Genomic DNA, 18689 nt, shown 5'->3' on the forward strand with positions numbered 1-18689 from the left:
AGCAAGGCGATATAGGAACAACTCCACTTTCCATGGGGAAAAACAGTCTCCACATCAGAAGAGATGTTATGGATCAATCCATAACAAGCAAGGCAGCATGACAGGAGCTCATCAGACTCCATAAAGCTTTGCTAAAAGCTTTCTGAAAGAGCCTCGTTTGAGCCTGGGGTTTTGCTGCAACACAAGAACTCAGCTACCCCTTTAGAGCAGGGATGCTGCGAGGGAGGGGGGTGAGCAAGACAGGTCCCCTGTGTGCCATATTTTGGGGGTGAAAAACAAACCCCTGAAGTTGGCAGCAGCAGCAGCTGCCATTTCGTGGGGGTGGGCAGCAGCGCTCTTCGCCCGTGCCTAGTGCTCTGAGGGCTGCGGCCGCGGGACTCTCCACTGTGGCCACTGCAGAGAGGGCCGTGTGCCCTGTTGCTCTGGCTCTCCAGAGTGGTGAGCCAAAGGCTAGCTCTGAGGGGCTCTCAAAGCAAGGTGATGGCCGGCCTGGTGCTCCAGAGGCCCTCACTGGCCACTCTCGTGGCCAATGCTGCCGCAGAAGAGTACCTCACACAGCTCTCTGGAGCACCACCCACCCCGTGGCTTGCTCTGAGAACCCCTCAGAGCGAAGCCTTGCACAAGTGGGCTCTCTGGGAGGCCCCCTGCTGCAACAAACGCTGCAGCAAAAAAGCGGCTGTTGCAGCTCTCCAGAGGGCTTGCCTGGCCTAAACGCAGGGCCTGACTGGCCCAAACGCAGGGCCTCTGAAGACGGGCTGCGCTGCTGTGGCACAGGCGATTTCCAGGGCCACCTCACCCAGAATGTCTTGCTTTGAGGAGGGACCCTTCGAAGCGAGGAACAGAGGGAGAGGCAGAGAGTGGCGGTGCGGCAGCACCAGCAAGAGTAGAGGGGGAGCAGGGGGAGGAGGGGGGGTGCTGGCTAGTGAGAGAAGAGAGGGTGGTGGGGTGATCCCTAGCACAAATGAAGCCTTGCACAGCTCCGCAGAGAAGCCGGACAAGTGAGATACGCTGGAAGCGGAAGATGCTTTGTCCAGGCTGAAGTCTGCAGCAGCCTCCGGTTTGCAGGGATTATCCTGTGGTATTGGAGGAAGGATTTGGTTGGGCTTAAATGCTTTCTCAACCTCTGCCCTCTGGGGCTTTAGTTTGTGGAGTCACAGATCACCGCTGGCAGCCCCGTAGACAATGACAACCCAGGCAAGGGCCAGCTACGCCCCCACTGTGTAAGCAGGCATGCGCTCGGAAGGGGCACTGAAAAGAGGGTCTATTGTGCACATCTATCACAGCAGTGCTGAAACTGGGGCAGAATTCCTTGTAGAAAGATTTGCAGCTGGCTTTTAAAAAGCCCTGCTCCCAGATGGCTTAAGACCACATAAGCCAGGTTGCAGCTGTTTAATTAAGACGTGCCGCCCTTTGTGTTCTCGGCCCTTTGTGTTCTGGGCTGTCTCTTCTTTCAAGGCCAACAAAAGATTTCAGAGCATTGTGAAGCTCAAAAGCAGGAAGGAAGGCCAAGAACAGGCCTCAACCTCCTGCTTGGTTCAGTAGCTCAGTGGTAGGGCACATGCTTGGCATGCCGAAGGCCCCACGGTCAATCTCTCCAGGAAGGGCTGGAAAAACTCCTGCCCGAAACCCTGGAGAGCTGCTGCCAGTCAGTGTCGACAGTACTGGGCTAGATGGACCAAGCTATTCGGAACAAAGTAGCTTCCTATGTGACTGGTTAAATGCTTCAGCACTGCACTGGAACTACAGAAAGCTCACAATGATGGTCCCTCAGGAAAGAAGATACATTCCTCACCCCCCATCCTGGGCTGAGTCCAGGCTTGAAGGAAATGTGCCTTCTTGTGCTCCTTCTCCCCACAGAGCCAAGGTATATCTAATGACAGTGGTGGGCAGCAGGAACAGCACTCCCATGGAGCTGCCATTTTCACAGCGGCGTAGTGTTAAATGTTGACCTGCAGGCACCCCTTGTGACAGTCCCCGTAGCCACGCCCCCAAGGAGCCCAAAAATTCAGGGAGCTGCATTGGCCCATATGGACAAACCAGTTGTAGCAATTTTATCTAAAAACTAGTAATAATCACCACCACCGTCATAGTACACCCTGTGGATGCACTTGGCACTTCACAAGACTGAATATAAGAGATCGCCTGTTGGATGTTTGCAGTCCAAAACTAGACAAGCAAAGAAAAAGAGAACAAGAGGGGGTGATGGTGGTGATAAAAACATTAATCATCTAGACCTGCAGTCTCTTCTAGGCACAAGACCTTCGATCTACACTTGGGTCTCCAGCCCAGAAAAATGGTCCATTCATTTCAGTGGATAGCAGAATGTTCCCTTGGACACCTGGCTTAGCCCCCACCACTGGAATGAGTCAGGAACCCATGTGTGTGTCAATGGCCCTTTTCAAGAGGTCTGAATGGGGCAATCCTATAGATGTCTATTCAGATGTATGTCCCATTGAGTTCAATGGGGCTTACTCCTGGGTAAGTAGCTACTGGATTGCAGCCTAATGGCATAAGGCTAATCAAAAGTAAGTCTCATTGTGTTAAATGGGATTTACCCTTGGGTAAGCAGTTATAAGGCTTGAACCTTATACCCACTTACCTGGAAGTTAACCTCATTTAACTCAATGGGACTTACTCCTGAGAAGACATATAGGATTGCGCTGTAAATCTGGTGTCTTTCTTTTTTCCTAGAACAAAGTTCTCTGAAATGAAACAGTCACATTTCTAGGGGCCAAGTGTAATAATAGGTATGGCAGCCACCTAATTATAGAAATCTTTGTCAATTAATCTAGTGAATTTTAGTTGATGAATTGATTATTGTCTGCATAAATTTGCATATGAGAAAAATTGTTCTAAGTAAAACTTTGACAGTGTTTTTGACAGTGTTCCATAGCAGGTATCTTTTTGGAACAGCCCTCCCCTTCCTATTCTCTGACATTGGGCTCCTTCACACTGAGCTTTTATCCTGCGATTGAGGTTGCTCCTTCAAGGATGTTTGTGGGCTCTTTACATGACATACCAGTGACCCTGCTGTGACCCTCCAGGGTGTCTCTGGCACTAAAGGCCCTTTGTTCTGTGAGATCAATGAAAAATAATGGAAGACTCAGATAAGGGGGGAAGGAGGGGGGAAGGGAAGGGGGGAAAGGAAGTGCATGTAAAGGGAGTCAGTTGTGATCCTGCATTTAAAATGGAAGCAGAAAGCCCCGTTTTAAATGCAGATTTAAGGCTGGTGTAGAGATGCCCATAGAAGGGGAATGCCTAGTTTAAGTTGAGACTTGCCACCTGCAGTTTCAGTAACTACAGGTGCAACCCTATCCATGCTTAGACAGAAAAAAGACCTACAACTCCCAGCATTCCCCAGCCAGCCTGTTGTAGGACTTTTTTCTGTCTAAACATGCATAGGATTGCATCTTACTTGTATTAATAATTAGGGTTTTTTTAAAAAAAAATCTGCTGACTGAAAAACTCGGTGGCAATGTTTAGTCAATCAAATTGTTGTTGTTGTTTTTTACATCTTTATACATGTTTATGGCAAAAAATAAATAAAGATGAAACATAATTTAGTCAACAAATAACAGATAATCAACATTCATCGATAATATTACAAAATTGTGATCATTAGCTAGATTCTTAGATTGCACCCAGTACTAAATATGGGGGAAAATTAGTTTAGTCTGCATTTTAAAGGAAATGTAATTCAGGATTCCTAATTGCAAGAAAGAGCAGTGCACACCACACATATAGCTGTACCTGTGGGGCCCTTCCGCATTAAAACAGAACATGTGGCCACTGGGAGGGGACATGGCCAGTGGGCATACTGGCATCTGGTGGCACAGTCAGTTGGAGCAAACCTGATCCCCCCTTTACTGAGATAGGGGGACTGTGTGTACAGATCATATACTTAAAGAGGCCCACATTCAAAAATAGAGCTATACTGATGCCAATCACAGTTTACGGCAGCTTTATAAACAGTTCTGTGCATGCATGTTCTTATTCAGCAATACTTCCCCCCACCGCCACCCCCACCCCCTTGACTGATGTCTCCCTTCATGGGAATTTTCAAGTGAATATTCTCATTGGACTTCATTGTTTACCATTACAGCAACTAATCCCCCTCCCCACCCTCCCAAATAAATGAACAAACTCTTAAACACTGGCAGATTACTTACACAGCTTGGAATAATTGCTGCCTCTTCCAGTATGGACGAAGCTCCCCAGGATAAGAGAAAGGTGGAAGAAAAGAACTAAGGAGCAAAACAAGAGAGAGAGAGAGAGAGAGAGAGGGAGGGAGAGAGAGAGGGAGGGAGAAAGAAAAGGATTCTTAATAACAGTTTGTTTTGGTTTGCACAGCAGATGTCATTTAGTGGTACATGACGTTGTCAAAGTACACCCACTCAGTTTACTAGCCAGATTTTTCAACTCCATTAAACATTCACTTAAGCGAGTGGAAATAAGATCCAGTTTTCACTGACATGAGCTTGTGGAAAGCTTCCGGTTTCAGGAAGTGATATGCACAACTTTCTGGTCTATTAAAGCCTTAAAGGGGAAGCGCCACAGCTCAGTAGTATAGCAGTGGCTTCAGAGGGGCAAGGTCCCAGGTTCTGCGCCTGGCACCTTCAGGCAGAGCAGGGAAGGGCTCTTGTCTGAAATTCTGGGGAGCCGTGGCCAGTCAGGGAACACAACGCTTAACTAGACAGACCAGTGGTCTGGCTCAGAATAAAGCAGAACCCTGTGCTCCTAGGAAAACCTCTGGGATGTGAACTCAGGCACCTGTAAACTGAAACGAAATGCATCCTAATTTAATGAATATGTCATAAGTTAAGAACCTGCTTCCCTCTCCTACTGAGCTGTACTGGACTTGAAAAGTGCCGCCCCTGACAGAAATAAGCTCCACTGTGTCCAATGGGGCTTACTCCCGGGAAGGTGGGCATCGGATTGCAGCCTAAGGTGCTTAAATATGGCTGGATTGTTCTTGGTGCTTCGCATTTCGAAATTTCGTGGACCACCTTGGGTATTTTGGATAGGGCAGAAAGGCAAGCACACCCCCCTCATTCAATAAACCAGTGAGACTGAGGCCAGGTTTTGAAAAATGTAAGGTTCTGCGTTCACCCCAAAGAACTCCGCTCTCTTTCTGCCGCTGCTTGCGCGGTTATAAAACATCTGGCGGTGATCAGCAGGCAACTATTTCCCGTCTTCCTCCTTCCATCAAAGAAAGTGAAAGTGGGAAATAGAATCCAATCAGCTTTCTTGCAGCACAGAACTCCGGTGTCAGCGAAGGAGTGGAAAGAGAGCCCGTGATGCACACTCTAGTGAGACGGAACATTGATAAAGAACACACACGCGAGCATCATTATGCATACATACATGCAATGTGTCACGCATGGTTCAGAAGTTTCCACTGACCCCCACCTTTTTTTTTTTTTTTACAGGATTTGTAGACGCCACATGTTTATCCTAGCAGATGCTTCCTTCCTCCTCTCTCCTCCCTCCCGAGGACTACACAAGTGAGGTTCCCAATCCAATTAAGAATGGGTGGACCGATTAAAAAATAATAAAAATGGGACAAACAGTGGCAGACACACTTCTGACCCCTCGATGCAAGTCACCCCTCCCCGCACTCGGACCACACGATCGGAAGATTGCCTGCTGCACCCCGCCCTCAACAGATTCAGGGACGGGGGGCGCGGCCGCGACCCTCCTTGCTCTGCCCCGAGGAGCGCAAATATGGGAGAAGGGGGTCCTTGTTCCAGACGGAGCCGAAGAGACCGAAAGAAAGTGTCTCTCCCGCGCGCGCTGGAAGCCAGAGCCGCCGGGACCCCCCGGGGCGGCGTGGGCTCGCCTGCTGGAGCTGGGAAGGATGTGTGCGGCTGTCTGGTCCGGGGAGCGGGACGTGTCTAGAGGGGGGAATTCCCAAAGGAAGCCGCCCCCGCCCCAAGCGAATCCAGCCCCCTCCCGCCCTTTACCGGAGCACCCGCAGGAGGAGGCCGTTTTCTCCATGCGCCCCGTCGGCGGCTTCCCGAGCGGCTCGGCGGGGCTGGGAGGGCAGCCGGAGGAGCGGCGGCAGATGCGCCCCTCTGCCTTCCCTCGAGCGCGCGGCGGCGGCGGCGTAAGGAGGAGGCGGGACCCGGCGCGCTGCTCATGGGCGAGCCGGCGTGACCTCAGCCCGGCAGCGGCAGCGCCGGCCGCGCTTCCCCGGGGGCTGCGGCGCAGCGCCGGCCGGCGGCTGCCGAGGGAGCCCAGCGGGGCGGCGGCGGCGGGCGCAGCAGGCGGCACCGCTCGGCTCCGTCCCCGATGGGCGCCTCGGCTCGCCTCGCAGCGGCCAGCCCAGGGCCATTGCGCAGCGGCGGCGGCAGAGCCGTCTGACGCCCCGCCGGAGGAGGAGCGCCGCGGGGCCGCCCGCGCTCCCCTCCAGGAACCGCCGCTTAGGACTTGAGCCGAGCCGGAGAAGTTCTTCTGCGCGGGCTTGGCCCAAGCGCGCGGGTCTGGCGTCCGGCGGCGGGCGAGCACGCGCGAGGAGGCACGCCGGACCTGTCTGCAAAAGGCGCGGCCGGGGCTGCGGAGCGTCGGCGGGAGACGACAGCTCCCCAAATCGGGGCGGCCGCGTTGCGATGCCTCCTAGCAGCCGAAATTAGGAGCTTTTCTACACGAGGCAGTTATTGAGCGCTGGCCATTCGTTACTCACGATTCTTTAGCGGTGCTTCCGCCGACTTCCGGACCCTCCAGTTCGAGTCTGTTTTCTAAGAGCGCTCCCCGCGCTTTTTTTTTTAAAGAGGGGGAAAATGGAGTATTATTTCCAAAAGTGAAAGAAAAGGTTTTTTCCTACTCGTGTATTTGTGCTATTTAGCTATAGGACAATGCCACCTAGCGGTGTGGTAGGGGAAAAGCAGGAAAGGAAAAGCTCTTTGTGCAGAGCTGGGATCTCTATGCTGCCACGAACCGGAAAGTAGGTACAGCAGAAGGATTAGCAGCCTAGTGCAGAAAAGCACAAGGAGTCTGGGCCAGTGGCACCTTAAAAACAGACAGCTGAGCCTAAGAAGATTTTGGGAACTACACAGGGCCAGGGGCTATAGACCAAGTCTTCAGATGAGCGTCCTTGATGCCCCCTGCTCTCCATATTTTCAACTTTTGGATACCCTTAAAAAAAATTAAAAATAGGGCACAATCCTATGCATGCTTAGACAGAAAAAAGTCCTACAACTCCCAGCATTTGCCAGCCAGTGTGTCTAAAATTATCCATCTCTTTCATAGGACTTGGGGCTTCTCCCATGGGGCTTATATCGTGTAATCAAGGTTACTCACAGAAGTTTGCACGTCCTTTACACGATGTCATCGACCTCCAGGGCCCTTCCTTTGGGGGTTGGACCTTTGTGGGTTGGACCCGATGGCCTTGTAGGCCCCTTCCAACCCTACTATAGTATTCTATGATTCCCATGGTTTATGACCTTTATCCCGCCATTGTAAAGCTCAGGGAGAGTCCATTTTTTTTCTCTAGGAAGCACTTATGAAGCATTTTACTTGCTGTATACTTCTGTAACAGTGCTATAACAGCAGCACCATCTAGTGGATTTAAATCAAACATATCAAACTTACCAAGAACTTGCCCAGAAAGACAAACAGCCTGTGTCAGCCCATGTAGAGAACCAATTTTAATCCCGCAAAGAATCTGGAAGCAGTAGCCCCAGTAAATTGCGGGATAAAAGGCCTGGTGTGGTGAAGCCGCTAGTTTTCATACCCCTCCCTGCCCTGGTCACCTCATCTGGACTTGCCGCAGTTTGTCAATGTCCTTCTTCAAATGTGGCACCCAGAATAGATGTGGAGGCCTATACACAAGATAGCTGAATTAAGTCCCCCCACCCCCACCCCACCTTCCAACTAAGAACTGTCACAAGTTGGCTAAACCTGATATATAACCACTTGTACAAATGGTCTACTTTTGTGAGCAGTGTAATCTGATGCTGGCCCTCAAATAAGATTTGAGCACTGCAGCTGCTCCCATGACTTTCTATGGTTGGCTGGGCACTGTTAGTCAAAACCTGTCTTTTTAAGTTCAGTTAAGAACTGGTGTGAGTTAAATTTAGTCTAGAACTTCATTTCAGTTTCATTTCATTTATCGTATTTCTATAACCCCATGACGAAGCTTTCTGGGTGGTTCACAAAAATTAAAACCCATTAAAATACATGATATGAGCATAAAACCCATTCACATAACAACGTAAAGCAGATAGCATACACAACAGCAACATATATCTAAAGCAATTTAAAACAGTCAGAGATCATCCAGGACTTGATCAAAAGACTCGCTATATGCTGCCAAATGTTTGAGAGAAGAGGGCAGTTTTAAGGCGCTGAGCCTTTTCTGTTGTGGCACCCCAGTTGAGGAATGAGCTTCCCAGAGAGGCTTGCCTGGTGCTTACGTTGTGCTTTTTTTCTGTGTCAGGTGAAGACCTTATTTCCCCAGGCATTTTAGTCTTTCAGTTTCTGTTGTTTTAAATCTGTTATTGTCTTTTAAATCTTTGCACTACTGCTAGGCTTTATTTTGGCTTCTGTTTTTATTTTATACTGTAGTTTTAAAGTTTTAAAATGTTATATTGTATTTATGGTTTTAATTGTTGTGAACCATCCAGAGAGCTTCTGCTATTAGGCATTATGGAAATGTAATAAATAAATAATAATAAAAAATGGTGGTGGTGACTGAAGGTTATTCTGGGTGTTTTGAACCTGTTTTGTCTTCTTGTTCCCATGTTCATCTTGGTGCTGGAGTGGTTAAACTGAAGGTAAGGAATAGCATCCTCACACAGAGATGCTCTAAGGCAGGGGTGGGCAACTTGGGGCCTCGTAGATGTTTTGTCTTACAACTCCCATTAACCCTAGCTGTAGCTCAGCGGTAGAGTACATGCTTTGCATGCAGAATGTCCCAGGTTCAATCCCCGGCATTTTTGGGTAAGGCTCAGAAAACCTGGAGAGCCACTGCCAGTTAGGGTTGATGATACTGGGCTACATGGACCACTATTCTGACACAGTAAAAAGCAGCTTCCTATTTTCCTATTGTCAACGGTGGGGGTTGATGGGTTACATAGGCCAAAACATCTGGAGGGCCAGAAGTTGGGGTTCTTTCTGTAAGATTTGATCTGAAGCTCATTTGCTCTCAGGAGCCTTTGTCTCATGTGGGGCTGGCTGCTCTGGTGAGCCGCTGCACTGCATGTTGCAGCATCTACTTAGTTTAGGGCAGTTTAGCATCCTCAGCCCCTGGACTGACCCTGCCCACACAGGCTGGCTCTCGGATCTTCCTGGACAGGAAGGATTGTGAGAGCTGTCCTGTCCCAGTTAAGCCTTGCTTGAGCAACAAAGTTTTCCTGAACTCTCGTGTGGACTTCAGTCTGTAAGTGTGTCTTTCAGCCCTAATTTGCTCTTTGGTTCTGAGGACTAGTGGCTTGTCCATGAGTCCTGGCTCACCACAGACTGGTGCCCATGGCTGAGTCATGAACTTGCACATGCCATTCATTTAGAACTCATTAACATTTTTGAGGGGATCAGTTTCCATTGACTTAAGAGTGCAGCTTTGGGGTTTAGGTTTCTGGCCCTACAAGTCCATGTTTACTCAAAAGTAAGTCCCATTGAGTTCAACAGGGCTCACTCCCAGGTAAGTATGCACAGAATTGCAGATTTAGGCTTCAATCCTATACTTTCCTGGGAATAAGCTCTGTTGAACTCAGTGGGACTTGCTTCTGAGTTGACACACATAGGATTGCACTTCGTCATTTTCTCAGTATATCTTCTTGTCAGTTTTTCTCCTGAATTAGTTGATTACCTGGTGACATGCTTGAATCTCCATTAAATGCTCTTTAATTAAAAAAAGATTTGATTTTGAAATAGCTTAACTGTTGCTCATCTTTCCAAGAAATCATAGGATGGAAATAGACTAGTGATCAAAAACAATTTCAAATGTCACAAGTAGCCATTTCCAAGCAATATATTAATTAGGGAGAGATTAGTTCCCAGAATGATGCTAAGGATCTGAATCTGAACATCTATTATATGCTATTGGCAGGAGGACTTTATCATATTTCTTCCGTTGTGGTTGAGTTGCTGAAGTTTTAGAACTGGGGTTGGGAACCTCAGCTTAATTTCATGCAGCCCTAATTTCAAGTGGCTTGAAGAGAGGGAGTGGCAGAGAGAAAGAGGGAGGGAGGGGGAGAGAGAGAGAGAGAGAGAAAGAATGAGATGGGTGGGACAGAAAAAGAGAGGGAGAGAGATAGAGATGGGGTGGCACAGAGAGAGAGAGAGGTGGTGTGGGGTGGCACAGAGAGAGAGATGGGGTGGGAGACAGAGCATGCTATTCAATCCTGCAATGCATCAGACTTTGCCCACCAGTGGTTTTGGCTCCTCCCCCCATTAGCTGCAGCCCCCCTCCCCCAATTGACTTTTCTTCTGGGTCAATAGCCCTTTACAGGAAAAAGTTCCCCACCTCTGTTTTAGAATATACCAGGTATAGCTCAAATCTTTTAAGGTGGGAGCAGTTCCATCTACTTGAATACTCCAGAAAAATTAATACATCTCTTTGGCATTGTGGTTATTGGCTCTGGTGTAGCCATAGGCCTGCGCCATACATGTTTGTGCAAGTGTCTCTTGGGCTCTTTCTCTTCCTGTCCTTCTTTGTGCCATTTTTCTTGGCAATGCACCACCAAGTCAGACTAACAAACCAATGCAGTGCCACCTCAGTGGTAATTGTGAATAGACTCCTGTGTTTTCCTGATTCTTTTCTACTCCATTATTCAGAACAGACAAAAGGAAATCGCATTCCACACAACATGCACTAACTTATGATAGCTTTAAATAAGGATTTGCCAAATTCACAGAGTATTCACATTTAATTTTGAAAGAGTTGGACTACTGTATTTAGGCTGCAGTGCGATCTCCACATTTACCTGGGAGTATACTATATTGAGCACATCGGGTCTCTATAAGCATGTATGAGATTGTTCTGTTAGTCAATTGATCAGAATAATCAATTAAAATCATTTAGATTATTTATTTATTACATTTATATCCTGCCTTTTTTCCTCTTTGAGGAACTCAAGGTGGCATACATAATCCTCTTCCTCTCCATTTTAACCTCACAACAACAACCCTGTGAGGTAGGTTGGGCTGAGAGTCTGTGACTGGCCCAAATTCACCCAACGAGCTTCCATGGCCGAGTGGGGACTAGAACCCGGATCTCCTGGCTCCCAGTCCAACACTCTAGCCACTACACCACACTGGCTGTACACAAAAGGTGCTAAATACAAAACCACTTACCTAACCTGTCCCTGAAATGCCACATTTAGATATTCCACTTGTATTCTCTGAAACAATATGCTCATCTAAGTGAACTGCTACAGTAAGAAGAATACGTTTTTGCCCCTGAAGAAGGTGGCATGCCAAAATTTGCCATGTCTATTAAATCACAAAATAAATTCTTTAAGGATGCAATCTTATGGTCCCTGGGGAGCATCTCAGGGACCATAGGATTTGTTGGAGTTTCTCCTCTGAGGTCAAAGATACTGCTATAACCTCAGAAGGGAAATCCCAATGGGGATGTTTCCTCCTACCCTTTGCACTGAAAGAACCACAGTGGCTTCTTCACCCAAGGTCAGCGCTCCGACCTCAGGTGAGGATGCAAATGAAGGAGAAGGAGTGCAGGGTGGGGAGGTGCTGAAGTTATGCAGATTCCGGAACCTCCCAGTTCCCGTCCCCCACGACTCCACTAGATGCTCTCAAAGGTGTGCCTAGTAAAAAAAGCAACAGAATGGAGGATGGAGAGGTGAGGATCACTCCCATCGCTCTTTCTGCTCTGGCAGGCGTCTTCTGACAGAGCACTGGAATTTCAGAGTGCTCCGATATTGGAGTGCTCCTTTGGTAAGCAATGAGTTGTGTCCTAAACATCTTTTTGAGTTTGGGCTTCCATCTGTATTGTCCATCAGACAATACAGGCCTTTGAGTGTGTGTGTGATTTCAGCTCTGTCGGGTGTTTCTGAGCGCAGGGAGTGGGATAGCAGTTCAGATTCTGAAGGAGAACCATCAGTCATGGGGGAGGTGTTTTCCCAGGCTAGTCCAGATATGAGTAGGCCTGCTTTTCAGGTTACAAACCTACAGATGGCTGAGCTTGAGGGTCCCTCCTTAACCCCCACCCCCTTGAGAGGCAGCGAACAGGAGGCTGACCTAATAGATGCCAGGCGCAGACACAGAGCAAAGAGAGAGAAGGCAGGGGTGGAATTTACAGTTTACCCTACTGGCTTTGCATGAGAAGCTGCGCTTAGAGGCCTCACGAGAAGAGAGGAACCTCCCTCCCTTAAGTTAGGCTAGCGAAACCGGGTCCCTCTTCAAATGGCGGGCAATTCCATTTGGATCCCCTGAAGGCATTCCTTGTAGATGGAGAGTTTCTCTGAGAATTTGCATCTGTATGACCCTGTGAAGTAATGGATTAAAAGCCATAGACTGAAGCCTCTTGTCTGTGTATGTTTGGGCATTGAAGTGAAGTGGGGGCTAAAGGAATCATGACAAGGGCTGGAATAACTTCCAGAAGGGGAGTTATGCTCATCTTTTGCAGCAAAACAACAAAAGAGTTTGTGGTACCATAAAGCAGGAGTGGGGAACATTTTTTCAGTCATGAGCCTCTTTCCCTCTGGGCAATCTGTTGGGGACTGCATGCTGCTGGTAGGTGATTCAAAACCAGTGGTGGGCAGGGCCGGAGCCAAAGTGGATGGGCTATCTCTTTTCTCTCTCTCTTTCTGCCACCCCTTTTTCTTTCTCCCACCACCTTCTCTCTCTCTCTCTCTCTCTCTCTCTCTCGTGAGCTCTTTTTCTTCCTTCTCTCTCTCCCTCTCTCTTTCTAGCACTAACTTCTGTCTATCCCCCCTCTCATTCTTCCACCACCACCTCTCTCCCTTTCTTTCTTTCTTTCTTTCTTTCTTTCTTTCTTTCTTTCTTGCACCACCTTCTCTCTCCCTCTCTCTCTTCCATTACCATCTCTCGCTCTCTTCCACCATCTTCTCCCTCTCTCTTTCTAGCACCACCTTCTCTCTCTCTCTCTCTCTCTCTCTCTCCACCACCTCTCTCCTCTCTTTCTACCATCACCTTCTCTCTCTTTCTCTGCCACCCCCCTCTCTCTGCAACCCTCTTTCTCTCTCTTTATCCCTCTTCCTCCCCACCCAGCAGCCTGTCAGGATAAAGACAGATCACTCTTGCCTGCAGTCCAAATTGATTGTTTGTAGAGTGCTCTTAAAATTAGGCTGAGGGCTGCACATTGCCCATGCGGGACTTTAGAAGTAACAGATTTATTGTAGCATACGTGGACCAGTATCCACTTCATCACCTGGATGAAGTGTTCTCATTTGGCAGATCTCTCCTAGATGGCTCTTCTAGATCCAACAGGAACCAGAACACATTCAATAACTGGAGAAAATATATATTACCTTCCGATACTGAGCATATCACCTCCCACACTCCACTTTGGGTTGGCTGAATGGAACTCAAGTTCACCCTGCTGGAGGCCATCCTTGCCTCTTATTAACCTCAAGCTGCTCATGGCACATTTTAAAAATGAGAGCACACGAGCATCCCTGGGGCTTGGAGTTCCAGGATTTCTAAAAGCAGTGGAATAAGAATAATTCTGAAGGTGACTGTTTCAAAGCTAACCCATTTTTTCCTCTGGTATGAAACTCAGATTCCCCAAAAGGTCTGCCAGGTAACCTCTCTTGGCATCCCTTTGTCTCCTCTTGGATAGTTTTCTTGTTACAAAGTGAGATGAGAGTTCTGTTTTAGAGCTTCGGCTGTTAAAAATGTCAGAGGGGCCCTCATGAGAAAGCAGCACACATGTCTTCCCTGAAGTATGCCTTAAATAAGCTTCACTGCAAAGGCAAAACATGTGGTAAGATGATCAAGCAGCCAGTCTTCATATGCCATATCTATGTCTTTGGAGCAAAAAAAAAAAAAGAGGGCGGGAGGGCATACACAAAAGAATATCTTCCATAGAAGACTTCCAGGTAGGCTGAGATTACAGGCAAACCATTTGCAGAGGACTGTGAGATTTGGGGGGCCAAAAGAGGGAGAAAGAGATGCCTCTTCTTGAGGGTCAGGGAAGACAAAACTCTTCCGCTAGAAGAAAGAGTCAAAGTTTTTGTGGCAGATTAAAAACAGCAAACGCAATTACAGCATGCTCTTCAAATGTGGAGCAGAGAGCAAAGCGTATATTAGGTGGTATCTGGTATAAGCCTCTAGAAATGCACTCTCTTTGCATTTCTGAAAGGGGTGTTGGTAAATGAGGCCATGTTTGAGAGGTTGGGTGCATTAATTCCTAACCTTCACAGAGCTAAAACAAACCAATCCAAACCCAGAATTATTGTTCAAAAGATATTGGGTTAGATTAGTCATGTTTAGGATTGTAGATCCATTGAAATCAGTGGGACTTATGTTAATTAAGGGTGCAATCCTATGCATGTTTAGACAGAGAAAAGGCCTACAACTCCCAGCATTCCCCAGCCGGCCATGCTGGCTGGGGAATGCTGGGAGTTGTAGGCCTTTTCTCTGTCTAAACATGCATAGGATTGTGCCCTAAGGCTCCTTGATTACAATGGGGCTTCTACTCTAAGCCAAGCCTTTATATTTAATGGAACAGTCACCAGGAAGAAGAGAGTGCCTGAAGTCAGATGGGGGAAGTTACGGCCTGTGTTCTTGGTTGGCTGATGGAAGGATACAAGGGAATTCTTCTTTTACTCTTGTTCCTCTTCCCACCGTGCAACTTCCCTGAATAGTTTGGCATCTGTCCATGTCTGCTATATAGATCAGCAGTAGACCTAGCGCCTCTAGATTCCAATCCAGCTAACATTACCTGTGGCTAAATTCCATTGTCCATTCCACTGATGGCAATGGGACTTAGGTTAGTCATGATAACAGAAGGAACTCAAGGTGACTTCAGAGACTGAACACATAAATCAGGGGTGGGAAACCTTTTTCAGCCCAAGGGCCAAATTCCAATGTGGGAAAGGTCTCTGGGGCCCCATTCCATCTGTGTGCAGGACCAAGTGTGATTACTATCAGTTTTAAGCCTGCTCAGAAATTGGCAGGACTAGGCTTTTGCATGTCTACTCAGAAGTAAGCAGGACTGAATCACTCAGCAGCAGTTTCAAATAGCATCTCAAGTACAAAACCTTTGTGTGTCTACCCGGAAGTAAGCAGCATCTCTACTCAGAAGTAAAAGGGCAAGATCTTGCATGTCTACTCACAAGTAAGCAAGACAAACCTCAGAAGTAAGCATGACTGAATCACCCAGCAGCTTCCTCCCCTGGCCCAGACCACTCTCCCATGCAGGGAAAAGCTCTTATCTCTAATCAGCAGCTGATTGGCAATAAAAGCCTTTCCCTGCCGCACACTGACAAATGTTCCCTTTCTCACTGAACAGCAAGGAAAAGCTCTTATCTCCGATCAGCTTCAGCTATTGGGCGGCATAGAAATAAATAAATAAATACACAAATGAATAAATAAATCAGCTGCTGATCAGAGATAAGAGCTTTTCTCTACCAGGAGAGGGGGTGGGGCTTGGGGAAGAAGCTGCTGGGCTGGATGGAGAACCCCTTTGATCCAGAGGTGTAGACAGGCTGCTGTGGTGGCTCAATGGCAGATCTCCCCTTGTAGCCTACTTAGGATTTCTCTCTCATCCATGCAAATAATTCCAAAGGGGTGTCCTGCGGTGCAAAATGTTACTCTGGAGCCAATACAGGAATGCTTCCATTTCCCCTTCTTTGTTTTCAGAATACAGTCAGGTTTGTGAAAAGCAGCCATTCCACAGATGTGTCACCTTGCTTTGAAAGGCATCAGCAAACAGAAAACTCCCTGATGGCACCTTAGAAAGAAAGAGCTGAAGCTGCTCTTTGGCTTATAGTGCAAAATGAATTTCTACAGGTGCCAAGTGGCCCATTTGTGTATCTGGCATGGGGGGAAGCGTAGCTATGAAGGCTGTTGACGAGATCTGGCATTCAAACCAGGAAACATCACATTTTTGCAGCCTGGGAGTGAAAAAGGTATGTTGTAGAGAAGCGTGGAGTGTGAGAGAGAAGAGAAAAATAGGGAGACTTTGACGAAAATGTAGCCATTTCTTTTGCTGTTTCCCTGCAGAGGGTCCAGATTTCTTTCTAGACCAAAGGAGTTCTTGAAAATACTGGAGCACCATCTGGCAATAAAAGTTTGCGAAGCTCACAAAGGGTGGTTTGTCAGCTTGAAGCAATGGCCTCTGCTTGATGTTGCCCATAGCATGATTTGACAAAGTTCCCAGTGAAAGGCTCCAAAACCACAATCACCCAGTCTGCACCTCCACAGCTCTTCATTAATTTACAGAATTCACTCAGGGTGGGTGTCAGCAGCTGGCACCCTTGGGCAGTTGCCTGGGTCCCAGCACCACTGTAGGGCTCACTGCTGAGGCCTGCCCTGGGCCCCTCTTAATCCTTTTTGTCTGGCATGGTGCTCTGAGCAGCCAGCAGGATCTCGTCACAGCTTTAATTTCCCATCAATAACCTCACCTTTCTGTCTCTCTGGGGCATTCTGAGAAATTAAATGGGTAGCTTGACGCAGCTACTGAGCACTGCTTGGAACACTGCCACTGCAGCCAAGTAAGCCTGCTACAACCCACTGAAAGAAGAGGGGGGCACCAGAGGACGCTTTGCCCAGGGACCCCTCAAACCTGTAGCCGGACACAAATCAACTAGTGATGGCCACTTGCTTAGATGTTTAGACGTCTGCCTGGGCAGGCTAGTTCGTCTGTGACATCACAGCATTTAAGCTAGTGGTATTAAGGCAGTAACACTGTACCTTTCTATAAATCCTGTCTTCATGTTTTCAGTTCTATTTGGCTTTTGACAGATGCTTTCTGGGGGGAATGCTTTGCAAGTTCATAATTAAAGCCACATTAGGGTTACTTAAACACATTGCTACAGCTCAGTGGAAAAATGAAAAGTTGTTTTTACCGTCATTATAGCCATGAGCAGATGTTCTAATGTACATGTGCACGCAATATCCATTCATTGGGTAGAATGTGTGCAAAGTGGCTTAAACAAACTTAGACCAAAATGTGCATGAAACGTCACTACGCTAGGGATGTAGTGGGAGTCCGATAGTGGGTGGAGTCCAGAGGGCTCCCCCACACTTGGCTGCCTGGACCCCGCTCGCTGAGCCACTGCCACTTGCCTGATCCATTTGCCAGGCACTTGCGTGGTATGTGAGTGCCTGGCAACTGCGCCTCACCTTAACAAGCTGCCATTTTACATAAAAATGGTGGCTCAGGGTTCTCTGTAAAGTAATGTTGTGTAAATGGTGGTTGTAAAGGGGCCATTTACACAACATTACTGGTGGAAATGGGCCATTTACGCCTGTAATGTTGCAGTCATAATCCTTATGGCTGCCATTTATGCAACAATTTAGGGATGGTGGAGAATTCTGCCACGGATTTCAGTGAGGCTGAATGCACTGGCATTCGGCCCCCCAAAATCCATGGCGGAATGGCCTCCTGCCCGCCCCCCCGTGGACTCCCCCCGAGACTTACCTGGGGCGGATGTTCCGGATGGTGGCGGCTCCAGCAGTGGCTTCGGCGGCGGCAGCGGCTGGTCTTTCGACTGGCTGCCGCGGCCGCCATTTGCATTCTGGTCTTTGCCGTGATAGGCTACGTAAGTCTTTATGTAGCCTATCACGGCAAGCCAATCCAACCCCCCCCCACAAAAAACAGGGTACGCAAATGGCGGCGGCTACGGCGGCCACCATTTGCGTTCCTTATTTTTCGCTGTTTTAGTCTACATAAATTTTTACGTAGGCTAAAACGGCGAATAAAAAAGGAACGCAAAAAGCGCCCACTACGCTATTTGCGTTCCCCTTATTTTTCACCGTAATAGTCTACGTAAATATTTACGTAGACTAAAATGGCGAAAAATAAGGAACGTAAATGGTGGCTGCCATAGCTGCCGCCATTTGCATACGCTGTTGTTTTTTTTTTTACCCAGCTGTGATAGGCTACATAAAGACTTACGTAGCCTATCACGGCTCCCTGACTGGACGCAAATGGCGGCTTCTATGGCGGCTGCCATTTGCGTCCGCACCAACCAGTCCGTGGCCGGAAATCTGGCTACGGATGGCCCTGGCCTGGCCGGCTGCTCCGTGGAGCCACCACGGAGTGGAGCCGGCCGTCGAGGATTCAGGGGGGGAGGACTGGATCGCCTCCCCCCCATTGAGGATTCCGGGGGGAGGGACGGAGCGCCTCCCCCCATCCAGCGGATGCTGCCACCGGAACAAGGTGAGGGATTCGTACATCCCTATCAACATTACTTTTATGGAGGAACCCGAGCCACCATTTTTACACAAAATGGCAGCTCGTTAAGGGGACAGGTGTCCCTGTGGCGCTTGCCAGCCCCCCGCTGAGCCATCCAGGGGTTGCATAGCACGTGGTGGTGGCTCTGCAAGTGCTTGGTGACGACAGACAGAGGTGAGTCCGTCCATCCTTGCACTGCACATGCCAAAATACAAGTCAAAAAGAAGAAAAAGAAGAAGAGTAACTCTAAGCAGAATTACACCTGTGTAGCTTGCGCAGCTGCTCCATTTGTTCCTTGAAAGCCTGAACCTGTAATCTTACAAAAGCACTGGGAAAATCCAGGGAAACAATACACTGATCATGA

At 48.2% G+C, this 18689-nt stretch overlaps 1 protein-coding gene across 1 annotated transcript in view; it reads right to left on the reverse strand.

Moving 5' to 3' along the window:
• Positions 1 to 17000, reverse strand: part of BEAN1 (brain expressed associated with NEDD4 1) — a 99011-nt gene extending 82011 nt beyond the window's left edge. Inside the window, exons 1-3 of the mRNA XM_084812887.1 lie at positions 16995 to 17000; positions 5964 to 6615; positions 4170 to 4244 (exon numbers count right to left, since the gene is read on the reverse strand). Coding sequence (XP_084669013.1) covers positions 4170 to 4244; positions 5964 to 6615; positions 16995 to 17000 — 733 coding nt within the window. The remainder of the gene's footprint in view (positions 1 to 4169; positions 4245 to 5963; positions 6616 to 16994) is intronic.
• Positions 17001 to 18689: the final 1689 nt, after the last annotated feature.

The sequence above is a fragment of the Heloderma suspectum genome, chromosome 8, assembly GCF_057233095.1.
Source record: "Heloderma suspectum isolate Gila_16-S chromosome 8, 16-S_ref, whole genome shotgun sequence".
Classification (NCBI taxonomy): Eukaryota; Metazoa; Chordata; class Lepidosauria; order Squamata; family Helodermatidae; genus Heloderma; species Heloderma suspectum.